The 13406-nt window shown below is 42.7% G+C and overlaps 1 protein-coding gene across 1 annotated transcript; it reads right to left on the reverse strand.

Annotated features, from left to right (window-relative positions):
* Positions 1-439: 439 nt before the first annotated feature.
* On the reverse strand, positions 440-12545 carry LOC113032971 (outer dense fiber protein 2-like). Its single transcript, XM_026186170.2, has 17 exons — positions 12405-12545; positions 12090-12206; positions 11063-11202; positions 9888-10017; positions 9646-9777; positions 9324-9398; positions 9176-9247; positions 8968-9084; positions 7267-7440; positions 6605-6714; positions 4468-4603; positions 4202-4312; positions 3796-4059; positions 3553-3653; positions 3234-3396; positions 1926-2051; positions 440-944 (listed from the first exon to the last, which is right to left on the reverse strand). Exons 1-17 carry the CDS (start codon positions 12516-12518, stop codon positions 798-800), a joined length of 2229 nt encoding a protein of 742 aa, XP_026041955.1. The 5' UTR covers positions 12519-12545; the 3' UTR covers positions 440-797.
* Between the last annotated feature and the right edge of the window lie 861 nt (positions 12546-13406).

The following is a 13406-nucleotide window of genomic DNA, read 5'->3' on the forward strand; positions in this document are numbered from 1 at the left end:
TAATATTTCTATACGACTATCCAGTTTATTTAATCAGCATTCTACCAAGAAACAAGTTCATTTCTGCTGCTTCATAAAAATCCAAGTAGTACTGATCATAGGACTGGAAACTGAAAATAAAAATAAAAAACTTCTAGAACCAAACATCATAACCATAACAGGTATAAAACATGCTTTTTAAGGCCAAAAGAAGACTGCACTGCCGCAGACCGTTAGCAGATCAGGCCCTAGATGTTCCTTCTTTTTTAAACATCCAGTCTTTGTATTGATATGTTTCACAGACTGTTCTCGTTTATCTGACACGCATAAAACAACAGGGTAAAACATGCTGTGGTGAACTAAAACGCTGGTTTTTTTAGTCCAATTTCTCTACATTGTAGTCTTACAATGTAGATATAATGTTCCAAAAGTACCTCCTAACATAAATGAAACAAGTCTGTTTTTCTTCTTTTTTTTTACATTGACTTTAATGACACTCTGGTGTAAAATACAAAATGCTATAATATAAACCACATAATTTTTTATGTTTGTAAATCTGAAAGAATATTGTAAATCATAAAAACTCTTATTGGAGTTTCTTATCTTGGCTTTGCAGTTGCTAAGTTACTGGTAAGTTATACATAAATAAAATGTTTGGGCTACTAATAACTGAGAATTTATCCATAAATTCAAATTTATTCATTTCATACAAAACATGAAACCTTCAAGTCAAAAGCAGACCTTTAATAAATGCGGTTTATGTCCCGTACGATAGTTCGGGAGGATCACTGCTGGTCAGGCTGGATAAATTTTGCTTGTCAGCTTCCAAGCAGAGAGTCACCAAACACATTTCCGTAGGAGGTTTTGAGAAAATGGACGTAGTTCTGCAGGCTGCGGTTTGTCGAGTCCGACTGCTCCAGCCGGTCCTTCATGTTCTGCAGCTGGCTCTGGAAGCGCCGCTCCATCTGGGAAACAAAGGCAGGGATACACTTCTACATCACAACATCACCTTTTTTTCTCTGACCATCTTTGAGCATCATTATCATGTGATGTATCAGTTTCAGTACCAAAGCTGCCTTAAATCTGCCCAGATTTACTAAAAGGACAAAACCAGTGAAAGCAATAAGAGTCTCTGTGTGTCTTTGGACAAAAAAAAACAGGAGTGATGCGCACATTTACACGTGTCACAGCAACAGTAACTTCTTCAAAGCATTTATGGGTGAGGAGCTGATGGTAATTAATGAACAATGAACCAGAGTAACAGAAATATATAGAGAGAAAGTGAACAGCTGCTGTCAGCCTGCAGCAAAGTTTACAAAGACTTCCAGATTTCCAGAGTGAGAAACCGAGCTGGGAGTTTGTCTTCATGCTTTTTCTTCATCCTGAAACTCTGTGAAACAGCGAGCAGCTGAAAGGATGACTGTCTTCACGTTTATGATTGCTGAACAGGTGGTTTAATGAAGGACCGTGATTGGCTTTTTACCTGCGAAGGTTTTTATAGTGATTATAGTAACGAGCGCTGCTGCTGGAAATTTGAAAACACATTTACGTTCACAACACCTGAGCTTGCTGTCTCCGTCATGTTGCCACTTGCTGCGCGAGGCTGGAGCTCCTCAGTGAGCTGTGACGGAGGAGCTGCTGTGTTTTAAACTTTTTTTTGAAAGGCTAGTTGGCCTTAATCTTAAAATATTTTACATGAACACGTGGTCCTAACTATGTTTTTATTTGCAAATGAGCGAAACGTGAAAAGTGGCTCCCGCTCCACCTTTCTCCATGTTTGCCACAGGTTTCAAACACCTCCTCTGCTGACTGCTGTAGAAAGTTGGTGGAACTGTTGCCACTGACCCAAATGGGCCAGAAGGAGCTTTCCTGAAATACTTTTGTGCTGGCCTCTTGGTTTTATCGAAGCCTGCCTGCATATGTAGAAGCATTCAGCGGTGACTTACTTCCTCCTTGTTTCGCTGCAGTTGGCTCAGCTCCGTTTTGGCTCGGCTCAGCTGGCTCTGGAGGTCCAGGGCTTTAGACTGAGACGATCTCTCTTTGGCTAAAACCCTCTGCATGCTGTCGTCTACCTGCAGGCCGAACGTGAAAAATAAACATATGAGCACCGAAATCCTTCAGGGAAAAACTGATGATTTAGTTTCTTTGACCTTATCTTTAGTGAGTGTGTACAAACACCTAAATCAAAGCTTTAGTTTTTACCCCAGTTTAACTCAATGATCAGCAGTCAGTGTGGACGTGGACACAGCTCACATTGAGGAGGTGTAAACTCTGGATCATCAGTTTAATACAGAACAGAAACACCAACCAAAGTTTTGAGCCTCACCCACATTAGCAGCACTAACACTTTACTAACAGGATTAATCGCGACTTAAGGACAATTTTGCTCGATCACAAGTTAACACATTTGTTTCGCCATTTAAGTTAAAGATTGCCTGCTGTGTTCAGCTCTGACTGACCCACAGACCAATGAAGGAGAGATGGAAATCATTAGATTTTTTGACCACATCAATGTGAAATTAAATGTACTGATTTATATTGCCTGCAATAAGTAATGTATGTAGTAACAAAGTCGACTGACTGATTTTCTAATCTCAATTGCAGTCTAAGTTTTTACTGCTTTAATTGCAGACTTAACAGCAGTCTAAACACCTTCTGCATCACCAAGTTAATGCGTGCAAGCTGTGTGTCAGTGTTTGCACTGCAGGACTTCACTCAGTGACGTTAGTGAGATACAGATCAGCAGTGTGCATAAAACATCCATCCCTCCCTCCCAATCCGGGGACAGGTATAAAAGCTATTAAATCAAAATAAAAGAATTAGTGACACTGTGGAGCCTCCAGCTGATTTTAAACCAAAACTCCAAACGCAACCTGCTTCAGAAAAGCTTAAGTGTTCAGCACCAGTAACCATGGCAATCTCTTAACATCCTCCAGGTCACTGCTGAACACTTTAGAGTTTGGGAAGTCCAGGATCATGAGTGATGCTACCTGTCAAATCACTTCTCTTACATGCATTTCCTTTTACAGTTATTCTATTAGGAGAATTTTATTGGGTGAGGTAGATGTGAACCAAACTCCACTTCTAACCAGTTCAGCAGCATCTTGGTAGCTGTTAAGAAGTTGAAGGAGAGCCACCGTCTTGATGCTGAAACCTCTGGCTTTAAACTCATCGCAGATCGCTAACCCATTCACCCGTCTGGTGTGTGATGTTTTGTGGAACTGTGAGACCTCCGTGACTCCACGTGTCTGTACCTGTTTCTGTACGTCGTCCAGAGTTTGCTGCAGTTGTCTGGACAGGACGCTGCACTCGTGACTCTTCTCCTCCAGCTGCTGCTGGATGCTGTGGATACTGGCTTCCTTCGAAGCGAGAGATTGAGACATCTCTCTGTTTTCTGCCTTCAAGCCCTCCAGCCTCCTGCAACCAACATACAAATCTAGTGTCTCAGCTTGGAAAAGATCAGATATAATACAGATTTATCTGTATTACTGTTGTTGTGATTTGGCTCTGCAGTATATAAATAAACTTGAATTGAATAACGTCCATTAAATGCAGTTTCTCTGTGACTGTTACCTCTCGAAGTTGTACACTTTCTCCTTCAAGACGTTGTTTTCCTCCTGCAGCAGCAGGTTCCTCTGCTGAAGCGTCTCCAGCTGAGTGCCTTGCTGCTCCACCTGCAAAGGAAAACGTTTAGTGGAACATGTCAGCCATGACGGGTTCCTGGGGACACTCTGCATGGATTATATTCATCAAACTTGTTAATCTTTCCAGATTTTTAAGTATGCTGGGTCTTTTGGGTCTGAATGAAACCTCTACCTTGTGCCTGACTTCAGAGAGGGCGGAGTTATTCTCCATGTTCCTCCTCTCGCGTGCGTCAGCCTCCTGCTGGGCTTCTCGGAGCTGCTGCTCGGTCTTCCTCAATCTGTCCGGTAGAGTCTCGAGCTCTCTGAGCCGCCCCAGCAGCTCCCGCCTCACCTGCTCCTTCTCCCTGTCCAGGCTGACGTGCACGTCTAGCGCCTCCTTCTGCACCGCCTCCAGCTTCAGGCAGTACTCCTCGGACTCCAGGCGAGCCTGCTGGACCTGCAGAGAGGTTTATCACCCCGACACGGGTTCGATTTCAGCACAGAGACTTTAAAGTCATTTTTAAAAGTTATAATATGTAAGAACAAAGTACCATCTGACTTTCATGTTAAATCTGTATTTAAAGTGAGCGTATCTGTACCTTCTTCTTGTACTTCTCCACCAGGTTTTCATACTTCCTGATCGACGCTTTCAGCTGACGAGCTTCAGACTGAAGCCCTCGCTGTGTCTCCTCAGAAGACGTCAGCTGACTCTAAATGTGAGGCATGTTTATCATAAACTACACATAAATACATTTCCCTTAGACCACAGAAGCTTTGAAACAACATTAGCTGTTGGTTTTTCTTTAACAGTTTTTATTTCATATCAACCAAATCCATAGCGTGCTGCTAACTCTCCTGAACATACCTTGAGACTTTGATTGTGCAGCTTGGTGGAGGCGTTTTCGGCACTGAGATGATGCAGCTGATCCCGGAGCTCCTCCCTCTCTGTCCGACTCTTCTCCTCCGCTGACTGAAGCTGAGCGTGCAGCTCGATCACCTGACTGTGACATAGACAGGTATAAAAGGTTACTTTACTCAACAACCACAATTTTCTAAGTAACATTGTTTCAGTTTCTGGCCATAACACAGATGCTGCAGCTCCAAAGTGTCAGTAGCCTCAGTTTCAGTACCAGTTTGTGTCAAGTGACACCCTCTGGGCCTGAAAAATGGAGCCGATACAGAAGTGCCAAATAAATAAAAGTAAATAAAAAAGCGCCGGATACAAAGACGTTTTTGTTTTTTTCCGGCTTTTTCCCTCCTTTATAAAAACTGTGTGATGGGTGATTTTGTAGGGTGGGAGGGTTAGCAGTCATCTTACTGCTAGTGATTTCAAGAAGCAGAAAAAGAGACACCAGAGAGCTGATTTCCCAAGTCCAGCATGAACAGGAGGAACATAGATTATACCAGTCACAGATCCTTGTTTACCTACAGTAATGAACAACCTTAAGTGAACGATATCAGCTGCTGAGGTGCACGAGTCCGCTGCCACCTGGGCATCTCTACGGCCTCGTACACGTTCTGCTGTGGTGGGATTTTTCGACAGGGTTACAGTAAAAAAACACAGTCAAGAGTCTGTGGTCCAACCAAATGACCCCACGCTGCCCACCACTTCCACATCCTTTTCTCCTCATTTCTTAAATTGGGTTTCCATTTAACATATGTTAAGGGAAGGAAATTCCCTGTAAAAAAAAAGTTTAAAGTCCAGTAAATGTATGCTTGTCTGATATAAGCACAGCTGGTTTCACCTGCCTTGCACACTGAAGCATCTCCAAAAGTGCTACAGACTAAGCTGCAGGGTTGTCAGTGTGTTGCCACCCCTCCCCCACCCCCGAGGTTTCTCCTTTAATCCTGGAAGGTCTCGGTGTGTCGGAGCAGCCCCTGCGGCCTGTCCTAGGATCCTCATCCCACAACATCATTCCTCCACAGACTACAGCTCCCCTGCTCTGGCTCCTCTGTGCGACCTTAGAGAGCTCTCCTCCTCATGCGACCTGTGACAAAGACATTTAAGAAACCTCTGCATCCATCTCCAGCTGGAAAGGTGAACGCAACTCCACCCTGTTTGTCAGCATTTGGCTTTTCTCTCCAAAGCCACTTCCATTTCCTCCTCCCATGGAACAGTCGGCTCTGTCACCATGGCTTTTCTGGAGGACGTGGACCAGACCAGGATATCTGGCTGATATCTGGAGGAACTGAACCAGCTCAGTGCGAGCTCAGCCGTGCCTGGGGAATCCTCCAGATATGGACCATGTGATGGCCCCGCTGCCCCCAGCTCTCTTGCTAATACTGGCTCACAGCTTTGGGCTTGTAGCTTTCCTCTTCCATCTTGATGACTTCTGATATTGCAAGATGTTTCCTTTTCTTCATGGTAGCCTTAGACTAGAAATTCTGCCCACTTTGAACTGAAGAGGGCCAGACCAGTGAAACTACGTGATAAATGTGTGAAATTACAGAAAAAGTTCTGTTTGTTGATTCCCCAGACTGTCCCATAATTATAAAAACAACATTTCTTACATATCAAATAAGGAGACAGACATTTCTATAGTAGATAGTGAAAAAGCAGGGACTTTTTGTCATGTAATTGTTTATCTGTTACTTAATTACTTTGGTGTACTATGAAATAGAAATGGGGAGGGTTCCTTTATCAATAAGAAAAGTTGTCCAACTTATGAAAATACAGTTACAAAGTCAAAATCTATGTACTCCTTCATATTTTCCAAAGCTGTCTAGTGGGCCGGATTTGAGTCTTTGCAGGGCCGATTCTGGCCCTCAGGCCTTATGTTTGACACCCCTGCCTTACACATCTCATTGTTGTCATCTTCCAGGTCTCCAGCAAACCAGACAAAGTTAGACTTGAAATTCCTTATAAAGACATAAATTTCAAACTGACCACGGCCGCCTTAATTTTCAGGGTGACTCACATTTTGTCCGATGATGCTGGGCTACATTTATCGATTTATTTACAGAAACAAGAACTAAATGAGTGTTTCCATGAATGCACTCACTGTTTGAGAGCAGAGATTTCCTGTTCTAGCTGTCCTTTAGCCGCTGCCTCCTTGGAATGACGGAGGCACCAGTCACTGGATGTAGAGAGAGCCTGAGCCAGCTGGGACTCCTTTAAGAAAAAACAAAAACACTCACACACTTTCTTCTTTTGTTTTTGACCTTATTTATTATTTCAAGTGCTCCTCATAAACAAGTCACCTTCAATAAGGTGAACAGGTGAAAGAGAATGAACAGAGTAAGCAGGAAGTGTCTGTATGCCTGTTACAGGCTCAGTCAGACTGCTGTTCCTTCAGCAGGCAGTCCTCACCTCTGTTGCTTGCGTGTTTCACTGGAAACTTGCCACTTGGCCAAGCGGCTCTCCTTTGAATCAGATTTGCATAAACCACATGATCGGACAAGACACCGCAGAGAAAACTCATTTGCATGCAGAAGAAACCACACAGAGGTGTGACGGTCACACAAAGGAACCATCATGTTTTCTCCACCACCTTCTCCATCTATAATCTACTGCAATACCAGAAAATGATGAAATACTGTGAAAAGATTTTTAAAAATATGGATTGGAAAATAGCTTTTAGTTCATCACAGGATGTAATGTAGGTAATGTGTGACTTTAGGAAACCAGTGACCAGGTTTAATCACACGAGCTGCACATACTGACCTTTTCCTGAAGTTTGTCCGCGAGCCGCCTGGCGGCCTCCTCGGCTCGCTCTCCCTGCTCGGTGAGCAGGGCCAGACTTCTCTCCTCGGCCTCCCTCTGCTCCCTAAGAGTTTGCAGCTCCTCCTGAAGCACCTGGAGCTCCTTCTGCTGCTGCTCCTGGCTCTGATGCATCCTCTACAGAGAGAGAGAGAAGCAGGAAAGCTGGTTTAAAGAGTAATGAATGCTAAAGGGTGAGTTTAGGATTCTGAATTACCTTCACTGGCAAAGTGTGCAAATCAAAAGACTCTTGTTGTTACTTATTTGGCATGCACTGTTATGTGGACAATTTACAACAGATACATGAAAGAAAACATATGTTCAGAACAAGGACGAGAGAAACAAAGCAGCTAAAGTGCTGCTATAAACTTTAAAAAGATTGTGCCAGACTTACTTGTCCTGGGAAAAGCCTCTTTTGGCTTAAAGAAAGAGCTTCAGTGTCTGTTTTGTAACTGAAAGGTGTGAACACTTGTATATTTGTGGCCAGTCTAAACCCATTACTGAACCACACTCATGAAACCTGAACATGAGCGTAGTGGAGGCTTCATTGCTCCAGGTTTTAGTCACATTTCCACAGAGATCATCCATAATGAAAACTGTAGTCGCACAAGTTTCCCTTCTGTATCAGATCTGTGTGACTCAAACGTTCACAGAGCGTGTCAAGATATCTCAATCGTACAACATGTAATACATGCAGCCTCGCATGCCATGCAAAAAAAATACAGGAGCAATGCACACACTTGGCACGATAACTGAGAGTCAAAGAAATATTGTTTCATGTTCTTACACATACGTAAGTCAGCTCTTACTCACAGATTTCAAGATTATGCAGCTGTAATAAATCAGCCCTCCTCTTTCTGAGCTGTGAGATTGATCCAGAGCCTCGCATTTATCCGCACACAGTCCCAGAGGAGTTTGCCTTCATGTTAGAACATACTGATTCTCCTTCAGCTGGCGCTCACTGACCCTAACTGCTGTTTCTGGGGAGAAACATGTGCCAGTGCCTACACTCCATTATTATTTCAGTAGATTTGTTGCTCCCTCATTGGGTCAATCTTTTTTTGACCTGCTAGTTTGTGCTGTTTTCAGCAGATTGCAGATTCCTCCAGGAATTGCAATGGTCATTTGGTGTTAAGTTAGTGTTGATGTCTGGAACAGTGTAAACACTGGATGTAGTAACTTCACCCTGGGGGTACAGGTATTAAGATTAGTCATATATCCTGTTTACTGAAGTTCACAGCTAAACAGGTGGAATGAATTAGAGTTTGGAGGAAGCCACACAGTGGCTGATGGTCTGGTTGTGTTTTTACTTTTACTTTTTTATTCTTTACAACCTTCATTTTATTATATATTGTATATTCATTCAGTGTAACTTGTTTTCAGGCATTTTTAAACGTAGATGAAAATAAAGTGTTACAAGTATTTGCTATGGCACACCCCAGGTTTTGCACCAAATATGTCTTTAGATTCCTTCATGTGGCATTTTTGGCAGTTAAATTGCAGAACTTTGCACTCTCACTTGTGCATTTTTTTGCGATCGCATTAATTGCATTGACTAGTAAATGTGGCCTGAGATATCAAAAGGGTTTTTAAGTCTTTGGTTGTAGTCTATGTCTGCTTGTTCCAGTGTGTTAATGCATATGATCGCGTTCTGTGTTAACAGACCTGAATCTGAGCGGCCAGTCGGGTCTTTTCTGCCTCTGCTCGGCTCAGCTGAGACTCCAGGTGGCTGCGAGTTGACTCCAGGATTCTTGAAAGCTCCTCGGTTGTCTTCACATTGTCCTGCAATGAGAGAGGGAAGCAGAGGATGAGCGGGAGAGATCATTAAGGGTGTGCACGTCTGTCTGAGAGGTATCAGTTAGTTGTGGAAAACCTTTTCAAAGTCCAAATGCTCTGCAAGCTTTGAGGCCTCTTTCTCCTTGTGGGTGAGTTTGGCCAGAAGGCGCTGCAAAAGAAGAAACGTCTTCTCAGAAATTTTCTCTGATGTAAAATGAGGTAAAAAGCGGGTGATAATCACTCACCATGTTGTCTGCTTCACTGTCGGCCAGTCTCTTTCTCAGGGTGTCTGTCTGTTCTGACCTCACCAGTGATTCCCGCTGTGGATACAGTAAAAGTCAGGAGTGAATGAAGGCACGCTGACAGTCCCACTCCTTAATCTCCAAAAGTTGATTCTGTTCATCTGGATGTAGCGTTTTGTGGGAGTTTCGTCACTCATCCAAGTGACTTCTTCAGTCTCAGCTGACTGCAGGTTTCCCCGATCTTATAAACAGTACATTTGCATAATGACTGAAACCAGCTCACTGAAGGAACAGTGGGCTGGGAATGTTTGTCTTCTTCCTGTACCTCATGTTCACTCCACTCTCTGAGGAGCTGTCGGAGGCCGTGGTGTGTGTTATCAAACATCTCGATCTTTTCCAACAACAACTTCTGCTGCCGTTCCAGAGAAGCTGCGTGCAGTTTTGATGGCGTCTTGTCCTAAAACATAAATAAACATGCACATCCAAACATGTCCTAATCTATTCCTTCTGCCTCATTTCTTCATCCACTTGATTTATCAGTAAAATATCTTCCAGTGCAGGTTTTACCTTGGCAAAGCTGTCCATAGTTTCCTTCAAAGCTGTCAGCTGATTGGCTACAGCTACGCCGTCAATTTCTGCTTCAACGAGGGCTCTCAGGAGCACATCTGCCCCTCTGTGTTGACCTCGAGAATCTGACCTGTAAACAAAGCAGACCTGAAATATCATTGTGTGCATCAGCAGAAAGTATATTGGAGTAAAAGTTGGCCTTATTATTCTCGTTTCCTCTACTAGAGTATCGTTGCAGGAGTCACTGAAAGCTGAAACTTGTATTTCCTTGTGCTAAATCCACTTGTTCTCCTTCTCTTCCCCTGACTGCCAACACTGTGTGATTCCTCTGGTACCCAGTCCCCGTTCCAGTTGACCTGCATCAATCACACCACCTGTTTAAAGGTACAGCAGTTATTCAGGGCACCCTTGATTCTGGGTGAGCAGCCTTCTGCTACGCCATCTTTCTCAGTGTTGTGCTGGTAACCATGCACACTGGTAGTTTATCAGGCATTTGACATACTAATCTCTACCAATACAGGTGCGTATAGTTCATTAAGTCCACAGGTGTCAAACTCCAGTCCTTGAGGGCCGGTGTAGTGAAACTTTTCCATGTGTCCCTGCTGTAACACACCTGAATAAAATTAGTAGGTCATTAGCAAGACTATAGAACTTGACTGCTGGCCCTCGAGGACTGCAGTTTGACACCGCTGGTCCATTAAATTGTAAAATAAATAAAATTAACTAAAACACCTTAATCTACGAACATTAGCTCCCAAGAGGTAACTAACTCACTGTTAGTTCTCCTCCTTTTATTGCTTTACAAAGATATGTGTAAAAACTTGTTGCCACCCATTAAAGAGACTTCTGCAACGCAAAGATTACAGTAGAAGACTTTTGTAGTAAAAAGTTTTTTTGGCAGATTTACCAAATGAAAAAAAATCTGATTTAACTGCATATTCTTCCATTGCAGCTTTTACATTATAGGAATAGGAGAAATGGCACTCATCATCATTAATTTCATTATTCATTTTGCCTAATCATTGCTATAACATGAATTCGTTCAGCATTTGTTTCGTGCTCCTGTGAAAAGATTCAGAGAAACTGTACAACTAAACCAGTTTGGTTAAACTTCCTCTGGATATGAGGTCAGTAGTACAAATGTTTGTGTGTCAGACTGCTGAAGCTGTACGTACTTCCTCAAACGGCGAAAGCTCTCTTGCTCTCTAAGTAGGATGCTGAGGTCCTTGGACACTGCATCCAGCTCTTCCTCCTGCTCCTCTGCTTCGTTCTGATGTCTGATCCCATTTTCTGTCTGATGCCGCACTCGGCTCGTCTAATCACGACAAACAGAAATACGGTTCAGGGATCAGCCTCAAAGAAGACAGAAATAAACTGAAAACAGCTGCACCTACCAAAAGAAACAAGGTACATGTTCATCAAAGTATCCTCGACTGTGTCTTAGAAAAAATAAAATTATGTTTAATCCTCAAATTAAAGCCAAAAAGGTGGTCCTGTCTTAGGCTCTCTATGATTAATACATCCCAGTCAGTGAGGGGTTGACCAGATGTGTCTGTCATATGCAAATATTATTTAGGAGGGGAACTCCTTGCTCTCTATGATGTGCAGGGTGTTGTGGGAGTTGAAGTCTTTTAACGCCTGCTACGTTAGCCACTGTAGCAGTTGTTCTTTGTGTGATTAAGTGTTTGTGGGTTAAAATGTATCCAACTCCTTTTATTCAGCTCACTATTTTTATTTTTTCTATGTCTGTGGATATTTATGACATTTTTCTCTTGCTCATCATTTTTAAAATCCTCAAGTCCCATGGTTGTAGTTTTTTTTATGTCTTGCTTAAATTCTACTTATTTTACTTCATTTCTACTTTTTCTTGTAAATGGCCCTATGTTGTGCATATTGTGCCATCAGTGGCAGGTAGACAGCATAACAGAAAAACATCGCTCGAACATGTCAAAATAAGGAATATAAGCTCAAAGTGATATGTGAATACTCTTTGCGTGGGTAGTTCGGATGGTCCATGGTAATGGATATCAGCTACCTTTGTTAATTTGTAAATCAGCCCTGAAATGAGAGTATAGGTTCTGGTTGTAGTCTTTTTGATACTTTCGGTACATCTGTTTTGTTAAAGAAACAAGCTGCTGCCAGAAAATCTTTCCTCTCCACAGATCCCAGTACATTTAACAGAGATGAACAGTAATAAGAGACCTGGCACTTGTGGGAGTCCACATCTCTTCTGCAGGACAGCCTTCCCGGAGGAATCCACGGCTTCCGGACCTTTGGTCTACCTCCGTCGCCCTTCACCTGGGCACCTTTTTCCCGACTCTTTAGAAAAGGTAAACAGATTCAGGTGAAACGCTTCAAGACTTAACGTAGCGTCCTGTTCCTCTGGAAACTCTTTGAAAGCTTGCGAAAAGGTGGGGCGAGGGCTGTCTAGAAGAAAACTAACAAATCTTTGCAGCAGAAATACGACATGTGATTAACATCAGCAGTATTTTCCCCGAATCTATAAAGTACAGTAACCTGTGGGGTTTTGCTGGGACTCCTCCTCATGTGAACATGTATAGGTGTAGTCTCCAGTACGTGGAGGTGAACCGGTGGCGGCGACGGAGGTGAATCCCGGGTTTTCATTCTCATAGACCCCGTTTGGGCACATTAATGACCCGTTAAAATAAGTATTAAAAAGCACATTTTTATCATGATACACAGTCTGCTTCCAAGATGAATCTCGGCTTCTCCCAGTAAAGAAAACGGTTGTTTGGCTTGACAAACGACCGGCCTGATGATTGGCTCGGTTGCAAGATCCCGCTTTGTGATTGGTTGAGAGGAAAGTTTTGTGCAAGCGTTGTCCGTGGTAACTATTAAAAGTAATCGTGAAGTCCACGCTGCCTTTAGGTGGTGTCGGAAAAAATCCAAATAAATTATTACCCTTCTTAAATGGTTTCACGATTCAATTCGAATAGGAATAATCTATCTCTTAAACTTTATAAAATGAGATCAGTTGTTACATATTTATAGCAACAATGGAGCTGCAGCAGATACCTTTGTTATGACGGTTTCGGGAATTCCGTTTGAAACCATGTAACGTGAACGCAGCACAAAACCGTTATAACAAAAAAAAAAAACCAGACCAAAAAAAATGAACGTATTGTTAAATGCTTTACTTTTCAAATTCAGATCATGTATACTGGTGGCTTTTCTGCTAAAGTAAATAGCCGTTTTCCAGTTAAATAACACCGCAGTGCTCGACGTCTGAGATGAGCTAGAGATGAATCCACTTCCTGTTTATTTCTGTGGCACTTCCGAATCTTAAGCTAACACGTTTATACTAGCCAGCCGCTCCAAAGTCCACCAATCGAAACGATATAATAAATGTACACAAAAATTTAGTGGTCAGAGATTTATATGTTTTATCATTTGTGCTGATATCTGACAGCCAATTATTGATTCTCGCTCCATGCGCCGTGTCAGCTAAAAACAAAGCTGCTAAGAGTTTCAGTTAGCTTAGCTTGTGGTTAGCCTTCC

Source organism: Astatotilapia calliptera, chromosome 12 (assembly GCF_964374335.1).
Source record: "Astatotilapia calliptera chromosome 12, fAstCal68.1, whole genome shotgun sequence".
Lineage (NCBI taxonomy): Eukaryota > Metazoa > Chordata > Actinopteri > Cichliformes > Cichlidae > Astatotilapia > Astatotilapia calliptera.

What these genes read in the sequence shown, in the direction of transcription:
- LOC113032971 (XM_026186170.2), bottom strand. Translation starts at nt 12,518, where the DNA reads ATGAGAATGAAAACCCGGGATTCACCTCCGTCGCCGCCACCGGTTCAC. An exon ending in AGCATTTGGACTTTGAAAAG is followed by an intron (nt 9,085 to 9,175) that starts GTTTTCCACAAC and finishes CTCTCATTGCAG; the next exon opens with GACAATGTGAAGACAACCGA. An exon ending in CGGACAAACTTCAGGAAAAG is followed by an intron (nt 6,715 to 7,266) that starts GTCAGTATGTGC and finishes TTTTTCTTAAAG; the next exon opens with GAGTCCCAGCTGGCTCAGGC.